This window comes from Protopterus annectens, chromosome 6.part1 (genome assembly GCF_019279795.1).
Source record: "Protopterus annectens isolate FY-2018-M chromosome 6.part1, PAN1.0, whole genome shotgun sequence".
Classification (NCBI taxonomy): Eukaryota; Metazoa; Chordata; order Ceratodontiformes; family Protopteridae; genus Protopterus; species Protopterus annectens.
Window position 1 is genome coordinate 518,967,451 of NC_056738.1, and position 27,574 is coordinate 518,995,024.

At 42.6% G+C, this 27,574-nt stretch overlaps 1 protein-coding gene across 1 annotated transcript in view; it reads left to right on the forward strand.

Moving 5' to 3' along the window:
• The window catches only part of NBEAL1 (neurobeachin like 1), a 2,263,075-nt gene that overhangs the window by 381,259 nt on the left and 1,854,242 nt on the right, over positions 1–27,574 (forward strand). Inside the window, exon 9 of the mRNA XM_044075407.1 lies at positions 19,235–19,314. Within this exon, the coding sequence (XP_043931342.1) occupies positions 19,235–19,314 (80 nt within the window). The remainder of the gene's footprint in view (positions 1–19,234; positions 19,315–27,574) is intronic.

Genomic DNA, 27,574 nt, shown 5'->3' on the forward strand with positions numbered 1-27,574 from the left:
TTTTAGAATGCCCATTCTGCAAAGCCAAGTTGGCTAAACATAAACTAAAAATTTTGTTGATTCCTGATTGTGCAGAAAATAAAGATTTACAAGAATTAATGCATTCTGCAAACCAAGTTGGTAAACATACTTTGCAGTGTGGTTTTGATGCCTTAGAAGCATCTTGCAGGGCTGCTGTCACTGGGTCTGTTCTGAGAAGACATGCTTGGCTGAAGGAACAAATCTTGCCAGACCATGTCAAAGCAAAATTACTAGATGCTCCATTAAAGCAAGAATTATTGTTTGGCACAAAAGCTGAAGAAGTTCTTAAAAAGATGGAGGAAAAAGCTAAATCTATGCAAATTGTTAAAGATTTCCTACAGGTGCAGCCACCTAGATTCAGTAGGCATTGACCTTCAAGAAACTGGTTCTTTCCAGTCCCTCCCAGACCTTCTCAGCCCAAACCTAGAGGCAACGGACCACCAAGGCTACAGTCTCAGGGTATGCACAGGTCTAAACAATGGAGTGCTCCCTCCTCAAAAAGTGGGAGTGGTAAGCCCACCCCTTACGGAAAAAGTTCACAATGACTTGTTCTTCATCCTGCCCAGCCATGCCCAAATACTTGGACCCCCTAGGAAGAAAACTCGCCCTGCATGCAAAAAACTAGGAGCACAAGGATGACATCCAGCACCTTTTTTCTGAGGGTTGCTGGTGATGTATTCAGGAAATAAGCCAGGCTACTAGGTTTAGAGTTTGCAGCTGAGGATGCAAAATCTGGCCCTCCTGCTAGAACAGCACAGAGGGGGTCTGCTGCAGGTGCCAGGGTGGCACTGCTGTCAGACTCGGTAAAAGTGGTACCAGTGCTGGCGTGGCCAGTATGGTGCAATAAGGACTGTCCTTGGCCTGTCCTGCTTGATCTTGAGTAGTACTTTCGAGAGGAGGAGGTGAGGAGGAAAGGCACAGATTGAGAGGTTTTCCCATGTACAGGATAGGGTATCCCACTTTCCATGCTTGGCTGTGGGGAGTTCTGGTACAAAATTTGCTCAATTGATGGTTCTGGAGGGAAGCAAAGAGGTCCACCTCTGGAGTCCCACAGCTGTGGATTAGAAGTTTGAATGAGTGGGATTCAGTTACCACTCATGTGGGTCCATTAGATTTCTGCTCAAGTCGTCTGCCAGTGAATTTTGTTTGCCTGGCAGGAATTGAGCTTACAGGTGCACTTGATTGCTCATGGCTGTGCTCCACAGAGCCATGGCTAATCTGCAGAGTGGGTAGGAATGAGTTTCCCCTGCTTGTTTGTGTACCACATAACTGTGGTGTTGTCTGTCTTTATCAAGAGTTGCCCTGAAATGATAAGGTATTTGAAGGCTGTCAGGGCATTCTGTACAGCTAACATTTCTTTTTGATTGATATGCAGGTGCATTTGTCTTGGGCTCCATTTGCCTTGAATGCATTTGCCTGCCATGTGAGGCCCGCCCATGCATAGTCTTATGTGTCTGTTGTCAGGGTTTGGGCGGCGGGGAGTTGAATGAAAGGCCTTGTTGTGGTTTCAAGCATCTATCCACCAAAGGAACTCCGTCCTTAGGAAAGGAATAAGAATTGCTGTTTTCAGGTCCTGAGAATTTTGACACCAGAGACTTTTTAAGTACCACTGAAATTTCCTCATATGCAGTATTGCAAATGGAATTAGGAGGACGCATGAAGCCATGAATCCTAGTGCTTGCAGTATTTTTCTTGCAGATAGCTGGGTTTGGGTGGCCAGTAGTTTGAAGTAATTTGTCAAATAAACCTGCTTTTCTGGAGTGAAAAATGCCTTCTGGGAAGTTGTGTTCAAGCTTGCACCCAGGAATACAATCTTTTGGCTGGGTACCAGATGTGATTTCTTTTCGTTGATGGTATATCCCAGCGAAGTTAGGAGTCTCTCTACAAACATCAGGTGCTGAAGTAGCAATTCCTGACTGTCCGCTTGAATCAGGCAATCGTCGAAGTATGGGTAAATCTGAATGTTTCTCTGCCTGCAGTGTGCGATGGCTGGAGCCAGGCACTTTGTGAATACTCTGGGCACAGTAGAAAAGCCAAAGGGAGTGCAGAAAACTGATAGTGCATAGAGCCTGCCCTGAAATGTAGATAACTCTTGCTGGATTCCCTTATGGGGATGTGCAGATAAGCTTCTTTTAAGTCTAGGGTGTCCAGCCAGGAGTCCTTGTCTAGCAAAGGAAGCAGCTGCTGGAGTGTAAGCATTTTTAATTTTGGTACCACCAGGAAGGTGTTGAGAATTGACAGATTCAGGATAGGGCACCAAGAGTTCTCTGACTAGGGGGGCAGTCACTACCAATTCTGTGCTTTACAATTCAGTCTCACTCAAGAATGTTGATGTTCACAAAGTGCATAGCAGTAGTCAAACTCATCTGTAACTCAAGGAATCCACTTATTCCCATATCTGAACATTGTAGCTGCTACAACAGTGGAATCCTTTGTTTGCCAGTGATTTGCCCTTGGGTTATCATCAACCCCATGTTTCCCATTTTTCAAGGGTTAGGGTGTCACATTGACATTAGTCAATGTGATTAAATCACCTACAGCCAATTTTTACACTGCTGGGTGGTTAACTTTGATACATCTCTGTAAATATAGGAAAACATCACTGAACTACATTCATCCCAGACATTGGTTTTCGTAGATGCCCTATTTGACCTGACCCAAGAGCCTGTATAGTCAAGTTGCAAGAACAAAGACTTCTCTCCCTAAAGATGGTGATATCCACTCTGTTAGCTTACCACTCTACCCCCATATTGGCAGACAGCATCTAAAGTGGTAGGTAGTGTCTCCCACTGTCCCACTGGGATGATCCTTTAACCTTCTCCTCTCCAGGGCCATAGTTGCCATGGATGCGGTCTCTCTGGGGTTGGGGTAGGGGCAGTGAATGTGGACTGCAGTAGACACCAACTTTCTCATCATTCTGGAAATGAGGGCAGTCCTGCTAGCATTGTAGGCCCTCTGTGACTGTCTTTCCCTGGGCATAAACTTGATTATTTTTTGTACTGTAAATTTGTTAACCAGCTGGGCACATGTCCCTTTTCAGGGGTGACCCAAGAATACTGTCTGGTCTAGTGACTTGCTAAGAAACACATATAGGCAAATTGGGGATGGAAGGAATCAAACCCTGTACCGCTGTCTACAAGAAATCACTCTTGAACAGCTCAGGGCTGTTTGACTTCCTTTTTCTTGACAAAACCTGTATGTCCGCAAACGCCCACACTAGAGACCTATATTCTCACCAGCAGATAAAACTTGCTGGAGGGATAGGTTCCTAAATCGACATATTCCCCAGCCTTTGGAATAAGTTGCCCTTGCAGATCAAAGTACTGTTTACCTACCTTCAAGGCTAGTCTTGTTGGGTGGATCAGTAGAAACAAATGTAAACCAAGGTTTTTAGCTACGGCTCTGCTGGATTTGGGAGGTGAGCACTATTTAGTACTTAGAAAGGGTGAACAAGAACTTTCAAGTGTGCCTTCTTAATGGTGTGTATGGCTAGGGCCCTAATAGTCCCTGTGATCACTTGCGCACATTACTGGTCTTTTGTTCCTGTGTACTTAAGGTGTGATCACACCAGGTCTGTTAGTGTCACCATTACATCTGATGTCCTTCTATTCACTTGTTGCAGTATTCTTTACTTGAGGGATATCCTCACCAGAAGGCACCCAATGAAGGCCAGTATACAAATGTCTTTTGGCACTATAGGGTACGTGGTGCATCTGACATCTGCTGCAGTTGGACATAGATCATAGAACGGACGTATGCACGTGCCATCCTCAAAACATTTCTGCCACCAGTCAGAATGCTTTCGGTCATAAAGTTTCCAGCATTTCCAACTTCTGCTTTTAGGTAAGTGCCCTATTGAGGAATTTCTTTTTCCTGCCATTAATTTATTGTGTTATCCAAGAAGGGTGAGTGCCAGTGTAGAAGACAAATTCCACATAAGGACAGCCATACACAGAGTCTTGTTTGCCTAGGCCCCAACCATGACCATAAGTCCCACAGTGTTTGCCAGTCATTCTTTCGTAAGATCCATAGATGTAGGCATTCATCACTAGCTTTATATCTGGAAACCAATGTCTTAAATTGTTACCTGTGCGCATGGGGGGGTTCGTCAAGGCCAGAAGCCGAGCCACCAAAGCATAAGGCCAAGAAACCTCAGCCTGGCCTTCCTCTGCACCTCTCCCATCCAACGTATCTCCTGAGGTGCTCGTCGACCCAGAGTTCGATTCCAGCCATGGAGTCACAGGCCAAACCCAGTTCTGAGGTTGCCTTGATTTCTGCTATGAGTACATCTCAAGAGGTGGAACAGATGTCTAATCTGGATGTTGAAGGGTTAACCAAGGTTTGAATGCATTGAGGAACCTAGGGATTTACACCAAATGTCTGCTACCGGTCCACTCCAGCTGGAAACATTTGAACTCTGGCATTCATCCGGACCCCCTATATTACAAAAAATAGTCTCTTCAGCAAAAGAAAAAAAAAGACAAAAAACGTGTTTCCACTGCAAAATAGGCTCTTGCAGATTTACAGGCCTTATGAGTCTTTTTCAGGCCTTCATGGCTCTTAAACAGCTTACCACTCAGCCTACCCTCACCCCAGCCTCTTAACTTGCCCTGAAAAGGGCTAGGGACCCAGACTCTTCAGATGAATCTTCTGATGAAGAACAGTCTTAGACTACTCTACACAAATTCCCTCCCCTCAGGAATACATCTCCCTTGAGGACGAATCAGTAGGTGCAGATTCTGCCATTGAGGAAATGTCTTTGGGGAGACCATCCTGAAAATGCATGAACATTTTAAGTGGGATTCTTCCCAAATCTCAGATGTCCAAAAAAAGGTATTACGAACTCTGAGTGGACCTTCCCAGCTCTTCTGCAGTGCCACCAGTAATATCCAGCCTTTTTGGATGCTTTCCACCATGCATCCCAAAACCCAGAATCTTAAGCTCCAGCTCCCAAAAAGCTAGCCCATTTCTACTGTCAATTTATTTTCAGGTGCCCAGCTGCAAACCCAGAAGTCATCTCTGTTGCTACTTGCAAGCCTTTTAGGATGCTCCCTTCTACCTCCCTACGCCCATTGGACAAGGAGAGTAGAAGCCTGGAAAGGCTAGGGAAAAAAGCATACACTTCAGCCAATTTGGCTTTCAGAGCCATCAACTACCTGACACGTGATTAAATACTCCCTAGAACTTGTCTCATCTTCTGCTATCTCAGACCTTCCAGATTCTGAGGGTAAGCACTTAGCCCTGAGTCTTTTAGGAGCTTCTTCCCAAGTACAAAGATACTCCCATGAAATGCAGCTATGATGCTGCTGAGGCCTGCACTGGGGCAGCTGCTACTGGGTCAGTACTCAGAAGATTCTCATGGCTTAGACTTCAGCCACTGCAGGACGATTTCAGATCTGAAGTAATAGATGCCCCTCTGGATAATACAGCCTTGTTTGGGCCAGCTGCAGTTGCTCTTTTTAAAACCTACAAAAAGATTTAAAACACCTTTTAGTTTCCCAGGTGACCAGATTCCATAGGAATTTTTCCTCCAAGCCTGTCTTTGTTCACAGCCGTTCTCAGCTCCAACAAAGGTTCTAGGGAAGATAAGAGACTACAGAGAACTAGGGATCCTCAAGCACCATCCCAGCAAAAAGTCCTTTCCGGACATAGCAGTGTGTGTGCAACTACCCTGCAAATGTTCTCCCTCCCCCCACCTCTCAAATGCTCTCAAGACTGGCAAACCATTACCCAAGACAAATGGGTCGTTTCCATAACTAGAAAAGGATACTTTATGGTTTGGCATTCCACTCTCACCCTTCTGGGCATTCCACAACCACCCAGAGAGCAACTTCATCACTTCCCAGATCTCCTCTCGGATTTGTGGCAACAGGGCTCCATTCAAAGAGTTCCCTGTACCTCCAGAGGGAAAGGATTTTATTCAAGAATGTTCTTAGTGCCCAGAAAGGATGGCCCTTGGAGGTCAATTATAGACTTTAAGAAGGTGTTGCGATGAGGTTTCCTCCTTCAGAATGCTAACTATACAATCCCTTTTTCCTATGCTTCTCCCACAGGGATTCGTGGCCTCTTAAGACACAAAAGATGCCTATCTCCACATTCCCATTTACCACAGGTACAGGAAATTCCTACGTTTTTCCTGTGGGTTCATGACATTTTCAGTTCTCTGCATTGCCTTTTGGCCTCTCTACAGCCCCAAGAGTTTTCACAAAATGTTTTGTTCCAGTGACTGCTCACTACAGGCTCCTTGGTGTCCAGTTTTTCCCACATCTGGATGACCTGCTGTTACAGGCCCCAAATCCTCAGGTTCTTCTACAGAACCCACAGAATACCATTACCCTCCTGCAAAATCTAGGGTTTACAATAAACTTCAGAAACTCAACCCTTGCCCCGTCCCAAGACCACATTTTTCTGGGATGCCGAATCCAGACAGACATAATGAAAGTGTCTCTGCCACCCCAAAAGGCAGAGGACCTTCAGTCCTTTCGATCTCTCCTGCCATTAAACCACATCACAGCCAAGGAAGTCTTCAGAGTACTAGGTTTTATGGCCTCAGCCATACCACTGGCACCCCTGGTAAGGCTACACATGAGGAAATTCCAGTAGTTCCTCAGATCTGTCTGGACCCAACACTCACCTACTAGAATACTTCATTCTCCTCATCCCATACCCGAAGAGGGAACTTCTCTGGTGGGCCCAGGACTACCTCTATATATCTTGTAGACAAAGTCCAAGAACTTTACACAGACGCTTCAGAAGTTGGCTGGGGCGCGGCCCTGAGCAAATTTACACTTCAAAGAAGGTGGTCCCATGTATGGGAGATATAATCATTTCTCCTAGCCTTACAAACCTTTCATTCCCTCCTTCACCCAGGCACACTGAAACTGTTCACTGACAACATGACTGTACTCTAGTATGTGAACAGGCAAGGGGTAAGAGATCCTACCTCCTGGCTGGCTCTCCTAGTGTGGGAATTCCTGGATCAACACATGATAATCCAGGTCATTTACATTCCTTCCAGCAGGAATCTTGTGGCAGACTCCCTGAGCAGGTCCTGGACCCAATCCCATGAATGGATGCTTCACAAAGATGTGTTCCTGGACAGAGTCCACCAGTGGGGTACTCCACACAGACTTGTTTGCCTCCCCCGTGAACAGATGACTTCCAAAATTCTGTGCCAGAGGCCCAAGTCCTCTGGCTTGGAAAGTGGATGCCCTCTCCTTCTCGTGGAAGGGGATATTTACTGTTTGCATTCCCTCCCCTTCCTCTAGTACCAAAGGTCCTACTCAAAATCGGGCAGGATCAACCAAAAATATTGCTGGTGACTCCCTTTTGGCTAAGACAGCATTGGTTTCCCCTTCTCCTGCAATTAGCCAAGGGCCATCCCCACACGTTACCCCACAGAGTGGACCTTCTCACACAGAACAGAAGATCCCTTGTATGTCCAAACCTGTCAACACTACAGCTGACAATGTAGGTGATGGGATTCTAATTCCCTTCAGACACCTTTTCTCTGAGTATGTGCTCATGGTTTTGACCAGAAAACCCAACACTAGAAAGTCTTACTTTTCCTAATTAAAAGATTTTCACTATGGTGTCTCTCTAATAACCAAGACCTACTGGCAGTGGGAATACCACTGGTTCTGAAATATTTGTTTAAACCGCTGTCAACTGGCCTGGCTTAATCATCAGTTAAAGCTCACGTCCGCTATTTCTGCTTATCTGATTTATCCCTTCCTCTGGCATCCAGATTTGAGGTCAAACAATTCCCTAAAGGTGTCCTCCACATTAGACTTCCCAGGAAAACCTATTCCTCCTTTTTGGGACCTTAATTTTGTTCTAGAGAAGTTGACATTTCCCCCATTTGAACTTGCTGCTTCAGCTGCCCTCAAACATTGCTCTTGGAAAACTGTTTTGCTAGTAGCTCTGACTTCAGCTAGAAGGGTGTCGGAACTCCAAGGCCCTAATGACTGTCCCCCCATTCTTGGTCCTTGATAATGACAGGGTATCATTGAGAGCAAACCTTTCTTTAAGCCCAAAGTGGTTAATAAGCTATCCCTTAACCAATCTATTCAACTGCCAACCTTCTTCCTCTCTCCGCAAAGTCAGAGTGAGAGGATTCTGCACTCTCTTGATGTTCACAGACAATTGAGATATTAATTGGACAAGACAAAAACCCTCAAAAAATCTGACCAGCTTTGCGTTAGTTTTCACCCCAGGACTCTGTCTCTTCCTGGATTTCACCCCAGGACTCTGTCTCTTCCTGGATTTCTAAAACTATCTCCTTTTGCTACACTCACCATGGAAAGGATCTTACTGCACCTGTTAAAGCCCATTTTGCCAGAGGTATGGCTTCATCAAATGCATTCTTCAAAGGATTGGATAACAGTGCCATCCTGGAAGTAGCAGCATAGTCTACTATTCATGTCTTTACCAAACATTACAAGCTGAATGCTATCTCCAGATCTAGAACCAGTTTTGCCAAAGACATTTTGTATGGCTTCATAGAGAGTTCCCTCTGCTCCTTCGTCCCTCCTTCCCACTTGAGCTCGGGTATTCTCAGTCAAGTAAAGAATACTGCAGCAGTAAAGAGAAGGACATCTATGGTTACGGTAAGATTTTTCACAACATTTCAAGTTTATCCTTTTAAGGCTATATTTCAGAATTCTATTAGCTGTTGCCACTGCCCTCTTACTCTGCTCCTGTAGTGTAGCTCAGGTGTGATCACCCATCCCTTGAGCCTTTTTTGCTTTATTGATATAATGTCTAACCCCCAGTTGATATTTATCAGCAGGATTGCTATGGCTCAGGTGCAGTATTTTGCATTTGTGCACTTTGAATCTCAACTGTCACTTTTCAGCCCAGTTGGTCATCTTTTCTAAATCTTTGCTTATATTACCACCTTAACTTTGTGTAACCAGTAAAAATGGTAATCATGTTCTTTATTCCATCAGATATGTCTGCAGCAAACCCACTAAAATCTACTGCACCCAGGACAGACCCTTGTGATGCCCCACTTGTCATAGACTTTATTCGTGATGTTACTCCTAGCACAACCTTCTCTTTAGTCAACCATTTCCTTTGTCTTGGTAGTACCCTAATCATTTTACTTTTTCTAGCAGCTATCTATTAGGATAGAGTCAGACACCTTGGTGACATCCAGGTAGAGACCATATGTTCTCATAGTCCCAGTCTAGTTCTTCTGTAGCCTAATCATGAACCTGGATCAGGTTTGAGTGAGCTTCTTTTAGACCTGAATTCATGTTGGTTATCAAGGAGATTTCTGTCCTAAGAAAGCAAGTAGCTTTTGTTTCATAGTTGTATCAAATTTATCTGCCTCTAACTCCACCCAGATAGTCTTTATCAGTCCCATTTGTCTGAGTGGTTTTAAGCAGGGTTTCCACTTCTTCCCACTGTATACATAGATTGAGCTCATGTGAAGCAACTTTATCATCTTTAAGTTTGATACAGTTAAGGTTCAGAATGTCTGGAGGTTGGGATACTTAACCTAGTGAAAGTGTTCTGTCCCCATTCCTCACTTAGATTCTGGATCCTGTAGCTCAGCTGTTGAACTATAACCAGCTGATATCAGCCATTGGATATCTGCCATTTGCAGTGACCTCTGCCAGGGCCACCTGCTTTCCAGCTCACCAGTTTGAGACCAGGTTTGCCAAGCTAGACACATATTCTATGCTGGTTCTAGTGTCCTTCCCTAGGCACTCTAGTGCTAACATGTCTGACCTAGACTAATGTTTATAAGAACCTGGGGTACCTAACATGGTACCACAAATGTTGGGGTGTTACTCAGTAGCTTTCAGGTACAGGTCAGAATTTGTGTTGTTCTTTCGTGCATTAAGATGCTCATTGCTGACCAGGATATGTAAACTAGAATGCACTAATAGGGTTTGTGGTCAAGCCTGGCTTGTTTGTGCAAATTGCTTGCATTGATGATTATTCATGTGTAGTGCTACAGCGCTGTAAAGTCCTCATTAGCAGTGGATTCTGTGAACATTTATAGATTCTTTGCTTTTTTAATTGGTGGCGTTAGTTACTTGAGTTATAGTTAAGCATCAGGATGATGGACATATCAGAATGCAGAGCAGACATCCGTCTTCAAATGCAATTCATCAGTGTAGCTGTTTTTAATGTTACTGTGTATACTTTGCTTTTGTTGGCAAAAGAAAACTGATATCCCCTCCTGTCTTGGTATTTTTTGGAGCTACCACTCTAGGGGTATATTCCCACGACAGTAACCACCCAGGACAATTAGAGACTTGTTTTACAGGTCACCAAAGACTAATCTCCTTATATCTAACATGTTTTATTTTTAGTAACATTTGGAGCCTCGGTGGTGCAGCAGTTAGCATTGTCGCCTCACAGCAAGAGGCTCTCCCATTCGATTCTTGGCTGGAGCGCCTTCTGTGTGGAGTCTGTATGTCCTCCCAGCGGTCGAGTGGCATTTAAAAACATGCAGGTGGGTGCGTGCGTGAATGGTTGTGCCTTCTTTGAAGGTTGGGCATCGGGCTGGCAACTCAGCACTGTAAAATTCCACTGCCAATCATTAGCGGACCGGAGTTCCGCTGTGGTGATCCCTAACCGGGAAAAGCTGAAAGACATTAGTTTTACCCTTCCTCCATCTACTGCCTTCTTTCTCTAATTTGGGCATCATTGGTTTACTGGTTTCAGTCAGTCTAGGAAAGTTGCATCTGCCAAGTGGTCCTAATACCAGAAGCATATATTCTATCTAGATGTTGCTGAAGATGGATCTCTTTTTTTGAATCTCTTTAGTTTATGGTGACCGTAACTTTAATTTGCTCAAGTTGAAGCGAAAATGAACCTGTTATATTCTTAGGTTTAATGCTGGTCATCCCGATGGATATAGACTAATGTTTTTCTATGAAATCTAGTTTATTTGGATTATTTTGCTGAATATTCGTTGTAGCTTGCTTATCTGTGTTTTAATGATTGCATTTAGGACACACACCTTTAAAAAGCATTTGCTACTGAGGTGCTAAGTCTTTTAAATGGTTACAGATAAAACCTTATTTTGAAGCTTATTTGGTTTTTGATATTTATTTCAGATGCACAATTTTCACAGCTTGTCTTGTGCAAACTTTTTCCCATTTTTTTTAGTTGTGTGGATGGCTTGGTCTAGTAAACTTTTCAACCACAACTGATAACAGATTTGCTTGTATATCAAGTATATTACCAGTGGTTCATTCATTTGTCAAAACTGTAACAGAATGGAGTAAATGTACAGCATTTTTAAGACATTAATGCAGTAGATTTTGAAAATGTGCATCTGTAAGTAATGTTTGTATTAATGTGAGTAACGTTCAGTATTGTGATTCTTAGTGCCATGAGTAGTACTGTAGGCAAAAGGTTTCGTAAATTAGTGAGGTTAGATCAGAATTCCCCAGATTTCATTTGAGAGTTCTAAACAGCAGTGTCCATTTTTTGAGTGGCGCAGAATGAGAAAAGGGGCATTCTAAAGTACTGGCAGAGCAACTGTGGGAGTGAGTAAACAATGGTTAATGTGCTTAACAGTATAAGGGAAGGACTAGAGTTATTTATAAATTGTGACACAGAATAGGAATGATGTTCTTCGTGTTTCACTGTTGCAGTCATTACATTTGGGTTATCTGCTTGCAGGTAGCCCTCAGTCGGCCTGATTAACAAAGTCTTTGGTCCTGTGTCTGTTGCTGTCCCTTCTTCCATGACGTCAGGTCATCAGGGATATAAAACATGGAGCCGACGCCATTACATCAGTCTTTCTTGCCATGCGGTGCCCGAAGCAGAAGCAGTTCGCAAGTGCCGGTTGGAAGACTCCTGAAATTTTCCTTTTCAAGTTTCAGAACTGAAGTCTTCAACTAAAGCTAAGTACCCCATTGGGGAAACTTTTTTTCTTGCTCCTTACCGATGTCAGTAAAAGTTAATAATTGCATTACTTGTGGAATGCAAGTACCTCATAAAGATTTTCATTTGTACTGTATTCCTTGCCTAGGCCCTGACCACGACGTACCTCGTTGTCGGTTTTGTGCTTTATTATTCAGCGCACTGTCCGTCGTCGTTATATTTTCGCCTCTAAATATTTCAGTTCTCAGTTTAATTATCCAGAAATGTCGTCAAGTTAGCCATCCAACTACAGGGATTCTGAAAAAACGCAAAGATAAAGACAGAGACAGGCTGCTGAGGTCCAAAACTGCCGACGCTTCTCCTAAGCCAGTCGCCAGTTCACAGTTACTCAGTGAGGCGCTTTCGCAGCCCCTGATACCTGCTACTTCTGATTCGCAGGCCTATACTGAGACCCATTTGTAGTCCAGTATGCTGCGAGATGCTTCACCTATGGAACCCGTGGATGTCTGTACTTTGGATGGGTCCGGAGCCTCTGTGCAGGCACCGGCTTCTGAGAGTGTATTCAGGCCTACGGACTTGCATATTAAACCGACGCTTCCTTCTTCACTTAGGCCTAAATCTCGAACCATGCCTGAAAAAGTGATGCCCAGGCCACATGTTCAGGTCTCTATGCCTAAAAAACAAATGATAAGAATGGCTGAAGATCTAATAACTCTAATCAGGGGTAGTCAACCCCCTCCTTCTAAAAGGCCTAGGACTGAAGTTGTTTATGAATCTTCTGACCATGATTCTGTTTTTTTCTAATTCTTCTGATGATCTGGATTTGCCCTTATCTACTTATGAGGATTCTGATGCAGAGGACTCCATTCCCTCTGCTTCTCCCCTCAAGAGGATTTTTCTTTTGGGGAACCTTACATACTCTAAGGGAGCATTTCCACTGGGAAAGCCAGGATTTTTCTGATTCAAAAAAGAGGCTTAGGGATTTCTTACTCCTACCTCAGCATAGGCCTTTAGCTGTTCCTCCTGTACTAAACATTGTTGATGATGCTTTTTCGTAATCTAGTTTGGCCCCTCTTTCCTTGCCTCCTGCTCCCAGAAAACCTGACAGATATTACAGGGTTCCTGAGTCACACAAGTTCCTTTTTAAACATTATGTTGCGGATCCGGAGACTATTTCACAGGGGCCCAAGGGCATTAAGGCTTCTACTGCTAAAAATCCTACACCTTCTGATAGAGACTCCAGGGCACTGGATAGATGGGGTAAGAATGTTTACACTTCTGCAACCTTGGCCATTAGGGCTTTAACCTGCCAGTTTCATATGTTAAAGTATCAGCAACATGTTATTGGATTGCTTAAACAGAAAATGATGTTGATTCCTGACTGTGTGGAAAGTAAAGAATTACAGGATTTAATGCATTCTGCTGAACAAGTTGGAAAACCTACTTTGCAGTGTGGTTTTGATTCATTAGAGGCCTCTTGCAGGGCTGCTGTCACTGGGTCTGTGCTCAGAAGACATGCTTGGCTTAAGGAGCAATCTTTGCCTGATCATGTTAAAGCTAAATTGTTGGATGCTCCCTTAGGACCTCCTGTTTGGCAACAAGGCTGAGCAAGTTCTCAAAAAGATGGAAGATAAAGCTAAGTCTATGCAAACTTAAATATTTCTTACAAGTTCAGCCTCCTAGATTTAGTAGGCACTGGCCCTCTAAAAATTGGTCCTTTCCAGCCTCTTCATGGTCTTCTCAAACTAAACCCACCAAACCCAGACACAGCAAAAACTCCAGATTTCAATCCCAGGGATCACACAGGACTAAGCGATGGGGGGCCTCCACTCCCAAATCTGGGAGTAATAAGACCCCCCCCCCCCATGGTAAACTGTCTCAATGACTTCTTTTAAAATTTCCAAGCACTTATCAACTGACTGCCCCTTTGGAGGGAAAGATTGCTCTTCATGCAAAACACTGGGAACTCATTACCCAGGACAAATGGGTTTTAAATAGTGTCCCAGGGATAGAAATTTCACTTCCACACCTTGCCAACACTAAGTGGATGGCCGGACCTACCCCCAAATCAGTGGGCAGAGGCCCAAAAACAAGTACTTTCTCTCTTAAGCATGGGGGCTATTCAGCTGGTACCAGAAGAGGAAAAGGGACAAGGTTTCTACTCTAGACTTTTCCTGATACCCAGAAAAGACAATTCATGGCGTCCTATCCTGGACCTGTCTACTCTAAACTCCTTTTTGGAGATTCCAAAATTCAAGATGCTGACTCTTCACCAGTTACTTCCTATGCTAGGCAAAGATGCCTGGTTGGCAACACTAGATTTAAAAGAAGCATATCTGCGCATCCCAATCAGGGAATCTTACAGAAGATACCTACGCTTCAAAGCAGTTCTCTGCACTGCCCTTTGGCTTATCTACTGCACTCAGGGTATTCACCAAGTGCCTAGCTCCAGTTATTGCTTTTTGCAGGCAAAGAAATATTCAAATATACCCATACCTGGACGATTGTCTAATTCAGGCAGAAAGCCAGGAGTTACCTTTGGATCATCTGGCCTTTGTACAAAGGGTTCTAACTTGTCTGGAGTACACCATAAATGAAAAGAAATCACACCTGGTACCCTGTCAACAAGTTATATTCCTGGGAGCAAGCTTGAATACGTCTTCCCAGATGGCTTATCTCACGCCAGAGAAACAAATTCATTTGACAACCTACTTCAAACAAGTGGCCACAAAAACCCTGCTGTCTGCAAGACATGTACTGCAAGCCTTGGGGTTCATGGCCTCCTCCGTTCTTCTAATTCAATATGCAAGACTGCATATGAGGAAACTGCAGTGGTATCTAAAAAGCCTATGGTCTCAACATTCTCAGGATCTAGAAGCAGTGATTCCTATCATACCTTGCCTACGCCTGGAGTTTCTTTGGTGGACAGAGGCCTGCCACCAAAACAAGGGACTACCTTTCACACCACCCCCTGCTACCCAAACCCGAACAACAGATGCATCAGACTATGCATGGGGGGGCTCACCTGGCAGGGAATTGCATTCAGGGCAAATGGAACCCAAGTTGAATGCACCTGCATATCCATCAAAAAGAAATGTTAGCTGTACAGAATGCTCTGACAGCCTTCAAGGACCACATTCTTCCAGGACAACTAATGGTAAAGACGGACAACACCACTGTTATGTGGTACATAAACAAGCAGGGGGGTACACATTCTTACCCCCTCTGCAGACTAGTCATGACATTGTAGAACACAGCCTTGAGCTACCAAGTGCATCTACAAGCTCAATTCCTGCCAGGAAAATTAAATACACTGTCAGATGGACTAAGCAAAAACCTCATGGACCCACATGAGTGGAAACTGGAACCAAGGATTTTCAACATGTTGACAAGCAAATGTGGGAGCCCAGATATAGACCTGTTTGCCTCTCCCCTGAACTACCAATTGGACAAATTTTGCACAAGGACTCCCAACAAACAAGCCTGGAAATTGGCTGCTCTGTCCTTCAGCTGGAAAAACCTAGCAGTCTATGCCTTCCCCCTCTGCCTCTGCTCTTCAAAGTACTAGTAAAAATCAAACAGGAGAAACCAAGGATGATTTTGATTGCTCCAGATTGGCCATGCCAACAATGGTGTCCCCTCCTGCGCAGTGTGTCATGGTTATCCCCATGGCACCTGCCTCAGACTCCTTCCCTGTTATCTCAGCAGGAGAACCAGATTCTGCACCCTCCGCTTCTAACATTGAACCTAGCAGCCTGGCTAATTACCTAATCTCTCCTGTGCTATCCCTCAGTAAACCTGTGATGGATATAATTTTAGAGGCAAGGAGGCCTAGTACTAGAAAATCTTATGCTGAAAAATGGAAAAGATTCTGTGCCTGGAACCAATCTCAAGGGATGAGCACAGCAGCGCCCAGTTTACCTCAGATTTTACAATACTTGGCTGAGATGTTTCACAAGGGCCTGTCTTTTTCCTCCATCAAAATTCACGCCTCAGCCATTTCAGCTCATTACAACACAGAACTTCCCCTCTTCTTTCATCCACTGCTCAAGCAGTTCCTCAGAGGGGCAAAAAATTTGAGACCACCCAGGAGAACTCCAACCCCAGCCTGGGACCTTAACTTTGTTTTGGAGAAACTCACTCTACCTCCTTTTGAGCCAGCTGCTACTGCAGACTTAAAATTTCTTTCTTGGAAAACAGCTTTCCTTTTAGCAATCACTTTAGCAAGAAGGGTATCTGAATTACAGGCCCTTATGGCAGTGGAGCCATTCATCATCTTTCATGCGGACAGGGTGTCCCTCAGAACCAATCCATCCTTCATGCCCAAGGTGGTATCCAGTGTGGCTCTTAATCAGTCCATTCATTTGCCAAACTTCTTTCCAAATCCACAGAACAAAGGGGAACGGATACTGCATTCCTTAGATGTGCACATACAACTTGGATACTACTTGGACAGGACTAAATCTCAAGGGAAATCTGAACAAGTGCTGGTGGCATTTGCTGCAAGGGCATAGGGGAAGGCTATTTCAAAGCAAACCATTTCTAAATGGATAGGCCATTGCATTCATTTCTGCTATAAGCACCAGGGAAAGCCTATCCCACAGGGGATCAGACCTCACTCCACCAGGGCTGCATCTACATCTACAGCCTTTCTCAGAGGAGTTCCTACCAGGGACATCCTAGAAGCTGCTTCCTGGAGTTCTGTACATACTTTCACCAAGCATTATCATTTGCCAATTTTCTCTAAATCCAGAGCTGTCTTTGCCACTGCAGTCCTGCAGGGCCTTATAGCTGGTCCTAATGCTATCTAAATTTCTCCTCCCAACCATAGCTTTGGGAATCTACCCAAATGTAATGACTGCAACAGTGAAACACGAAGAACATAGTACAGTTGTGTACACTTACCATAAATGTAGATGCTCGAGTGTTTTCACTGTTGCAGTCCTGGTTACCCACCCTCCAGCCCCCTGACTTCTTTTGGCTATACCTCTACTTTCCTTTACTATGCTTAAAAGCTTGTTGGTGTATTTGCTTTGTTGTTGGAGGTATATCATTGTATTTTATAGTTAATTGGTTCCCAGTAGGGGGGCATCTGACATCTGGGGCAAGAAAAACTGATGTAATGGTGTCGGCTGCATGTTTTATACCCCTGACGACCTGACATCATGGAAGAAGGGACAGCAACCGAAGCAGGACCCAAGACTTTGTTAATCAGGCCGACTGAGGGCTACCTGCAAGCAGATAACCCAAATGTAATGACTACAACAGTGAATACACTCTAACATCTACACTTATGGTAAGTGTACACAACTGTGCTTTTCCCTTAATTGAGTAGAACTGTATTGGCATTTGAGAGGTGTGTGAAATGACAGATTTTGATTGGCTGACTTAGGGTTACTGGAAAAAGGGCATGCTTTAATTTTAACCTGAAGACATTTTCAGCTATTGAATATGTAGGTTTTGGGGGCCATTGGCTTGAGATACAGTAAGAGAGTAGTTTTAAGCTGATGCATTATTTTGTAATAGTTTCTAGATGTATATTGTGAAATCTGAGGAATGATGTAGCCTAGTATCTTTTGAATTTATATGTGTAAATGTTTGAGTGTCACGTGAGTATCAAGGAATTATACTGAAAGGTAGTTAGTGTCTTTGGGTGATACTAAATAGCAAAGTTTTTATTTTGCAGGAATTAGTGGTTGGTTTACTTCTAGAAAACCATTTGCAATATTGTTGGTCTTCTTGAAGTAGGGTTTACAGAGATTGTAACTCTTTTGCGGAACAAGAGACCACTGGCAAAGAGAATCAGGTTTATTTGGCACAAGTCAGAGGGGAGGAAGATAATAAACTGCAAAGGATAGGTCTTAAGATTGATTCTTGTGAGAGGCCAAAGGCAAGAAGAGGTTTGGAATGAAATAAATTATTCCAGTTGTTACTTAGAATGGTCTGTTGAGGATGTTCTTGCTAACTAAGATTTCCAAGATTTAAAGGGTGTGAATGGTTTATAGTGTTGTACCTGATAATAAATATTTATTCATGTTGGTAGCAGTAAATAAAGCCTGTGTTGAAGTCTGGCTAGAAACCATGCTGCCTTGAAGATAGTAGATATTCTTGCAGAAAAAAATATTTGGGCAGTAATTAAAAAAAATATATTAACTAGGAGTCTTAGTTATTTGGTGGATCTGTAGTGGTCATGCTAAGATGTGGTCATTAATTTGAGTAAGGAGATAGTGGCACTTTTTACAAGGACAGCGCTGGTAGACTGAGGTGTTAAAAATGAAAACAAATGGTTGAGAGATAAAGAAAGCTCTTTTTAAAGAGAACCTGGATGTAGCTAGAGTGAGGGGGATTTGTTTGATATTATTAGAAGACTGTACACTCTGTTTCTTTAAACAGAAGATTATGTACTGCATTTTTAAAAAGTTATAAAGAAAAGTTATTGTTTGATATTGGAGAACCTGAGTCTTTAAGAAATTCACAGCATACCTCTGAGAAGGAATGTTATTTTCTGGGGCCACTAAGTGGCAGGTATTTATGCTCACCAAGAAACGTTACATCAGCTTAGTGTTTTGGCTTTCTTGATAGTTTACTGTTGTGATCTGCAGTAGGTTGACTTTGCCTTTGTTCCTAAGGTTTATAAAATTTGTAAAAATGTAGTGAAATATGGGGTTAGTTTTCCACTTTTTCCATGCATTGTCTTTTGGTGCATTAGTGTTTTTATTTGGGGAGTTAGCCAGGAACAGTGATCACCCCTTACCTTGCATTATTTTAAAGGATAGAACATATGGAGTGCAGCTCAGATAAGGAGGAATGTTTATTGAACAAATTGCAGGGCAGTGATGGGGATCTGTATGAGAGTAGAGCAGGTACCAGTCGACAGTTTTTGTCAGAGTTAAGGTATTTTCTTTGCCTTGTGAGGGGATTGACAGCAGTTGATTTGCATGGATTTTTGGCCTTTGAAACAGGACTTTGTGAAGTAGAAAGAGGGGGCTATACATCTGTATGAAGCATTAGTGCAGAGTAGGTGCAACAGTGAGACTAAAGAAATAATTGACTGGAATAGGTAGCAGTTAGTGAGCTGCTAACCTGGTAGGTTGATACCATACAAGTGTTTACTTTGCTTTATAGTGGTCCTGCCAGTCGGGGTTGAAATCAGTGTCACAAGGTGCATGTCTGATACTAACATAGAGTAACAAGCTAGGAATAGCACAGTATTCAAGATGTAATTACTTAACTCAGTGGTATTTCTCTTACATTCACATCACCTTGCAGTTTTCGTGAAATTATCTTTTTAACCTGCACTGAAGTTAATTTATGACATTAAGTTATGCATTTTTCTAATTCTGTATTAATTATTCTACAGTGGACTGATAACAACAGAGAAGAGCAGACAAAAATTTAAGCCAGCTCCTCTCACAGTGGAGTTCATTCCTTTTTTCTATCGTAAGTATTGGCTGATATGAGTAGCTGTTTTATCATACTTGTATTGCAGACTGTCCTATTTCAGACTAGTAGCTATTTGATCAGTGGGTGTTGGAATGCTGTTTTTTCTTGAATCTAGGAGTTCTTGTGAAAATGCTTGCTTTGTCTTTTTTATGTTTTTTCTCAAATGTCTGTGTTTATTTTATATATATATATATATATATATATATATATATATATATATATATATATATATATATATATACATACACACACACATTGTGTATGTATGTGTATATATATATATATATATATATATATATATATATATATATATATATATATATATATATATATATATATATAGTATTGTTTTCCATCATACAAGCATAGCTTAGAGTGGCACATTGGCGCAATGGAGTGTTGCCTCACAGCAAGAAGTTTGCCTTGGTGCTTTCTGTGCAGAGTCTGCATGTCTTGTCTGTGTTCGCGTGGGTTTCCTTTGGGTGCTCCTGTTCCCTCCCACATTCCAAAGACATGCAGTGGGTGGATTGGATACTCTAAATTGGCCATAGGTGTGACTGTGCGTGCAAGTGTGTGGTGTGGAAGAACTAATGCATCAGGGTTAGCCATCTGGCAGTGTAAACCTTGGATGTAGATTGTCACTGAAGTGACACCCAGACTCCATGTGCAAAAATGGAAAAAGGGAGTGGTGGATGAATGGAAGTACAGGTCTGACTGCTTAGACCCTCCATAATGGGTCCTTGGGTGGGGATTACTTCTCCAACAGCTGGAATTCACCTTTTGTTGTTTTTTTATTGTTTTGTAAATTGAGAAATCTGTCTACTTTGCCTGATGAATGCTCTAACATAACATGCCTAATATATGTACTTGCCATACAGCCCATGTGTTTTGTTTTTTTAAGTCACTGGCACAATTAGGGTCTTGTTCCTCAATTAAAAGGTAGTGTCCTGTGTTGACATGCATTGAACGTCACAATATTTACTTTTATGATTGCCATTACCAGCCACGATTTTCACAGGTATTGGCAATACTATCTCATGAAAGAGCACGGTATTAAGTGCTTGAGGCTCAACTCAGCTACTCAACATCAAAAACAGGAGAAGTTGCTGTCCTGCTTAAAATGGATGGCAGCATTGGAGGGCTGTTACAAAGATGGATAACCCTAGCTGTAATTTAGATCCTCACCAGGGGTTAAGTACTTGGAGATCAGGTCCTGATAGAACATGTTGAACCTCCTTGAGTCAAGTCCATTGTTTAGCTGCTTCCATGAAACCTTCACATGATATGCTTGCCCATAAGTAATGAGGTCTCAAGCCTGAACCAGTCTTCGAGTTAGGTGTGTCCTGTCCCTGGCTTCTATCTTTGGAGTGCATTCCAAAGTCCTTGTTGAGACCCTGAATATGAATAATCATCTGTTGTCCAATGACTTGGTCTGTAGAGCCGGGCTGTAATGGATACAGTGTGCTCAGGTTTGTGGACTTTCCTCCTGGTCATTGCCTTCAGGCCTGTATGAGTCAACTGTGGAGATGCCACCTCTTTGTCCATTACTGCAGTTTACATATTTGAGTCTGACCTTAGCGCAGTTTTTTTATGTATGGTGGGTGCTTAAAATGTGAATTCAAGCTCACATAATTGTGACAAAAAACACACCTCAGTGGAACAGAATAATCTTTCCCCAAGAACCACAAGCACAGCCAGAAGATGAAATAAAAACAATTTAATAATCCAAAATACTTAAGTCACAATAAACAGTTGATACACCCTCACCAGCTGACTGTAATAGGGCTTCTGAAAACCCTTGTTAACATTATCGGACGCGTTATTACTCAAATTAGTTGATATTTCTTCATGAGACATACTTGCATTCTCACCACGTTGAGCTATTCTTTTTGATTTCCTTGGAATATTATCTCCCAACTGAACAGTCTCTGTCTCACTACACTCCTCCGTTGATGATGTAGCTGCAGGCGCATTTGCTACTGCTCCTCCCTCTACTGGTTTGGATACTGTCACACCCTCGTTGTCAGCCTTATCACAAACAAACTTGCTAATTTTACGTTTTTTTGAGTAGTTCGTTCTCTTTCTCCAATTTCGTTTGGACTGCAGTCAATTTAGATTGAAAATTTGTCTGCACTAAGGGAATCTTTAAGTTTAAAAAATGTAGACCTAATATTTTTATTCAGGTCTTCCATTTTATTTTTATTATATTCAAGAAGCATCTCTACATATTGTAGCCTAGTTCTTTGGTTCAGCTCTACCCATTTATTCAGAAAATCAGAAGGATAATCTGTACCAGCTGGCATAACAGAGACTCTAAGTCCTTTAGGAACTCTCTGCGTTTGTAGGCAGCATTCAAAATAAACATTGTCCCATTGCAACCTTTTTAGCTTAAGTAGATCTTTCTCCAAATGACCAAACATGTCATAATAATTGAAAGATGTTGTAGCAACATTGTTAGAAACTTGTATTCCTTCAAATAGATTACTAGGGGGCATTAACCAACTATTTACTGCCTCATCAAATCGTAAAAAGGCACCACCATTACTTGTAACAGGAGCAGCACTAGCAACAAAATGATTAGCTCTTCCTTCTTGGTTTAATAAAATAGAGCCATTAGGAGTATCAGTTAAAATACCTCCTGGAGTTAGTTAAAAAACTGGAACATCCCTGGCCATTCATGTATATCGAAAAAGTCACAAAAAACACACCTCAGTGGAACAGAATAATCTTTCTCCAAGAACCACAAGATGAAATAAAAACGATTTAATAATCCAAAATACTTAAGTCACAATAAACAGTTGATACACCTTCACCAGCTGACTGTAAGAGAGGCCACCTCTTTGTCCATTACTGCAGTTTACATATTTGAGTCTGACCTTAACGCAGTTGTTTTATGTATGGTGAGTGCTTAAAGTGTGAATTCAAGCTCCCATCATTGTGAGTTAAGGTCTGAAAGTTGTGTTCAGGTCTCACTTCACCTTGCCTTTGGCTGCCAAGTGATATGGCCTTAGGACCCAATGCACTGATATTCAGTCACTTAGTCAAGTGGTCATTCTTCTACAGGCTCACACACCCATGGGCAGTGGGGATGCAGGTTCTGGTTTAAAGAAGCAGAAAACATTGAGGACTCCTGTCTCTGAGGCAGAATGGAGTAATGAGGCCATACCCACTTATATTACATTCAAATCAATTTTCCTTTTCAGGCTGTTGAGCAGTATTTTGGACTGGCCTGTTGCTCTGAAGAGCATTGGGTCTGCTCTCATCCCTTCACTAGAGTCTATCATTAGATATCACATTTTTACTTTCTGGAGGTACCCTGATTCTGCCTTGTTGGCCCCAGCGCATTCTAGTATCCTTTACAAGACCTCACTTGTTAAGTCACATTAAGTCTCTTAAGTATGGCAGTGCTGACCTCTGTCTGATAACTTCAGTCCAGTAATGCGGCCTGATGACTGTAGCATTTTGTCATGTCAGTGAACAAGGAATTCAGAGTTTGACAGATGTGGCAGTTGAGTTTCTCCTGTGCCAGGATGAGGATTGGGGTGCCCCATCTGTGCATTAACTTGTTCCAGTGCTAGATGCATTTCTTTAGGAAGGTGTTGGATAAGCTAGAAGTCTTTCCTCAGAGGGCCATCATGACTGACTGTCCACACCCCGCAGGAGTTGGTTGCGAGTGTGTTCTGGTGTAATTTTGACTGCACATATTCCTTTGTGTTAGGGCTGCCTTTGCAAAGTGGAGTGACTGAAACTATTCTGTCTTAAAGGGGCATTTTGGAACATTATTTTGGATGCCTTTTTTTTGGGTGATATGCTGTTTGGCCACCTTGTTGATGTCTTGAAAAAGCAGGTTCTCCCCGCTGTAGTTAGCCTGTTGGGGTTACCTGTTGGGGTTCTAGCACATCCTTGATTGTCTCCTGGTGAGTCTGTCTTTGATTCCCTGGAAATGTTTCTGCTGTTGGTACACCATTGGATGCTGCTGTTATGAATTCAGCACAAACAGGAAGAGTTCTTGTCAGACATTAGCTCAGAGGAAGTCCTTCTCTGTGACAAACCTTTACACAGTTCACCTGCATGTAATTCCTACCCCTTGGAAATGGTCCGCAAGATCATAATTTTTGCCTTTAGTTGTCGTAGTAGTAGTACTTCAGGTTTAGACTCATCTGTGCTTTATAGGCCTGGAGGCAGCCATGATCTTTAGTGTGCCATTTACATGTCTCGCACAGGTCCTATAGTGGGCTGTAGGATGTCTAGCTGCAGAGCCAACATGCACTCATGAATGTGCTGTTGGTATTGGATCCCATTTGCCCACCCCTAGAGTGCTGTGGGAGAGCTCCCACTGCCCCTAGAGTGCGGTGGGACAGTTCCCACCTGTTGTCAGTCTTCCCTTTTTGAAGTCTGATTAATACCTGATCTTGACAGTTGTTTAATTTCCTTTGTAGCAGGGAAGCCTGTTTAAATGTTCACATTGTGCAAAGAAGGTGGTCTTCCCTGGAAGATGGAGGAGGAGGAAGATGCACATCTAACAGCTGGAACTTGGAGCAGTGCCTTTGGCAGAGAAGTCCTTAAAGAAATTTCTTCCTAGGCCTCTTTATAATGGCTAGTCTGCCATATGTTCTCTAAATAAGCAAAGGAGTATAATGTCCTACACCTTGTACAGGGAACTAATGCTTATCCACTGTGCCATAGATGAGCATCCTTTTGTCTGTGGCTCTCATCCATAGGTGTGAGTACCCTGTTGGTTGCCCAAGTCTTCTATGGTAAGGGTCTTCTGGAAGTAGCACTTCAGAAATTGACCTATTTGTTGTGCAAGAGAATGTGTTCCTTTCCCTCTTCTGCTTCATGCATCAGGGCAGGAGGGGGGATGACAGTTACTGCATTCTGTTCTTAGGCATTCGTGGTGCCTGTATGCCTTCTCGCCATTCTCTTTGTTCCACACTTCATCACATAATTAAGGGAAGAAAGAATAAAAATAATTCTTGAGCTCTGTGGTGGCTTAGACTGGACTGCTGTCAGGCCTTTTGGGTTCTAACAGTCCTACCAAGAACATCCCTCTTTGCTGGGATGGTGGTACAGTTGCCTGGACCTCATGACCTGGTTTCTGATGCAGCCCTCTGTATTTCTCCTTGGTCTTGGGCTAGGATCTTTGAGATGACTGAGGCTGACTGAAAGCATCCATTTGACAGGCTTGCCTTCACATGGGAAATGTTCTTAATTTGGGCTGAGTGAAGTTCATACTGCCCATGTCTGTTAGCCTTAGAGTAATTCTGTCCTACCTCAGGCATTTGTATGGTCTGAGGCTCAGTTGTTCCACAGTGTGTGTGTGTGTGTGTGTGTGTGTGTGTGTGTGTGTGTGTGTGTGTGTGTGTGTGTGTGTGTGTGTGTGTGTGTGTGTGTGTGTGTGTGTGTGTGTGTGTGTCAGCTGTTTCTGTGCATAATTACTTTATGGAGGACAGAATTGTGACCCACCACTGACTGATCAAGCAGCCCCTTAAGGGAGTACTTCATGTTCGTCCTCTGTTAAGAAACCCAGCTCTTCATTGACCCTGAGCTTCATGATAGACAGGTTTTGCCCATCCACTGTTTGAACCTGCTAGCTTGGCAGAATTAAAACCATTTCCTTCCTGGAAAACTTTATTTCTAGTGGTCAACTTCTGTGCAACACACCTTCAGTCCCCCTCCCTCGATACACACTCCACATAGGGAATCCAGTCTGCCATATCTGAAGCAGTCATACCCTTGGTGTGCACTATCAACTGAAGTGTTAAGCTGTAGGAAGTGCGTTACTTTTAGAAGGGTGTACGAGTTGTACTCCCTTGCTTTTTGGAGAATTGTCAGTAACCTTCTCTTTTACCATCCTTCAGTCACGGTGTTAATCTGTGTGCTGTGTTTCTTATACAGCTGTAGTTAATTTATCTATACCTTTTTGTAGCTTGCATACTATATTGAATGCCTTTCTCTTAAATCTTTTATCACAGTATATTGCCTTTATATCTGAATCCTTCTGCTGTTAATTTTTATGTCTCTGCTGTACTTGGGTTGGAACTGAAAAGGGTTGGCAGACCAGTTCACTTACCAGTTTATCAAACTGAAGTCAGCAAATTGACTTACCACCTACTGGCAAATGACTGTGGTCAGAGCCAATTCCACTACTTGCTCTAACAGTGTCTGTCTTATAGACTATTGTGCTGCAAGGCTCATTGTCCTTGGTAAATACCTTCAACAAGCATGATTGTTTTAACTGCATCTCTGAAGTTTAGGCTGCTTTTAGGAGATCTTTTCTTTTAAACTCAGCTGTTTAAGCTATGTCTTGGTGTTGTCTTCTGATTCCTTACCTTGGTGGTACTGCTGCTCGGGATTTAGCCCATTCAATGGCTCCTTGAGGAGTGTCCTATTTTAGTTAGATATATTTCTTGTCTATCGGTTCATCTACTTGAGGTTTCTCTGTGATGGTGGGAACCCAACTGTAACCCTTTAAAAGCATGGTCTTCAAGTCAGCAGCATATGTAAGCTTTTCCTTAAGTTAGACAGTTTGTAGTACCCAAAAAGACTGGCATTCTAGGTGGAGCAACAGACTTCTTTTGGTAGTGTGAGACATGAAAGTCTAGGTCATCTTCAACCCTGGCAGATTTAATGTTCAACATTGTCAGTGTTGCAGTAGCCTAAGCTGTTTGAGTTGTATCCTGACAAGGATATGACCAAATGGCCAGCGTTTCAAAGCTTAAGGGTGCCTTCCACACACTTTACACTACCAGCAGCCAGAGAAGAACTCCATATAAAATGTAGAGTGCCAAAAGCTGCAAAACTTTCTTGCCATCTGAACCATGCTCCCTCTGTGGGGTTCTTGGAGTTGATAGTTGGCTTCAAGGATGGGTAGATAAGTCAGCTGCTGGAGAAAACGTTCCACAAATTATTTTTTTGAAAACTTTTTTTTTTTTTTGATGGGGAAACTTCTACTTGTAGAAATGTCTCAACTCACCAGGGGATTTTTACTTTGTGAATGCTTGTGTGACCAAACTGAGGGGGGCAAAAACTACCTTTCAACATTTTTTTTTTTACGTATTCATGTACATTACATTTGTTAGGGGAAGGAATCTGTGCTTTTGGTAACTGTATGTTTCTTACCTCATAACCACCTTTTTCCTGATATGACTTTCCCAGGCTCCAGAATAAGTATTCAGTACTTTTCCCAGATGGGTCTTTGGAGCAGTTACCATTCTGTGTGTTCTTTCTCTCCCTTGCTGCAAGAAGAAAAATGTTCTCAGGGAGTCTTTGGGTATCAGGCTGGCTGTGGTTGTGCTTCAGCTGCTGATGGTTGGGCGACACTACTGTGGCCAGATTTGGTTTTTCAGTCTGCTCATTGGTTTTCCACCCCCTCTGCTGTAGCACCTAAAGCCACTAAGGACCAGGGATATATGTCTCCTCTGTGGCTGTAGGAGTGTCCTCCACAGGCAAGTAAGAACTGCTTTTGTCAGTTTTGGAGGAAGTGGGGGTGACAATGTCTGCTACATAGCTAGGAGAGGGCACCTGAACTCTAGATAGTGTGCCCATTTTAAGTCTATCCTTTTCCAGGGAGCATCTCAGGAAAAGAAAAAAAAGTGGCATCTCCTGTTTGTGTTTCAGTGGACAGGAAGATTAGTTAGGATTTGTCAAGGAATTCATTTTATTTTACTAATCCATCTTCAGGAAGGAAAAGAAATTGTTCCCTCAATTTCTGACTCCTATTTTCAATCAGAGTAGGGATTAGAGTGAGAATGCTGTACTTCAGGATTCTGTGAACAACTTGAAGATTCTGAAGAAAGTATTGCTTCATAGTTCCCTCCAAAATACTTTCCTTTTTCTGAAACTTTTTTATCTGATGTCAGTTTTCATTCATTCCTCAACAGCTGGGTTTGGATCCAACTCTGCTGTTACTATATCTCGTAGTAACCAAAAAGCTCTGGAGCTCCTAACCTATCCATAATGCACCAACCTGTAACTTACCTTTGATCTCATTTGCTACTTTCGCAAATGAGCTCTCTAGTTTATTTTCAAGATAAATTATTTTTCTTAGTCTTATAGTGGTGTATTACTCGTACATATATATATATATATATATATATATATATATATATATATATCATTGCTGATATTATAATTTCTATTTTCTTTTTTCTTTTTTACAGAGTTTAGTGTAGTCTTGTGTACCACTGTTGGTACTTTTTCTCCCATGCCTCTTATTTAAAAAATATTTTTTTTTCTTTCTTTTTCCATCTGTTTT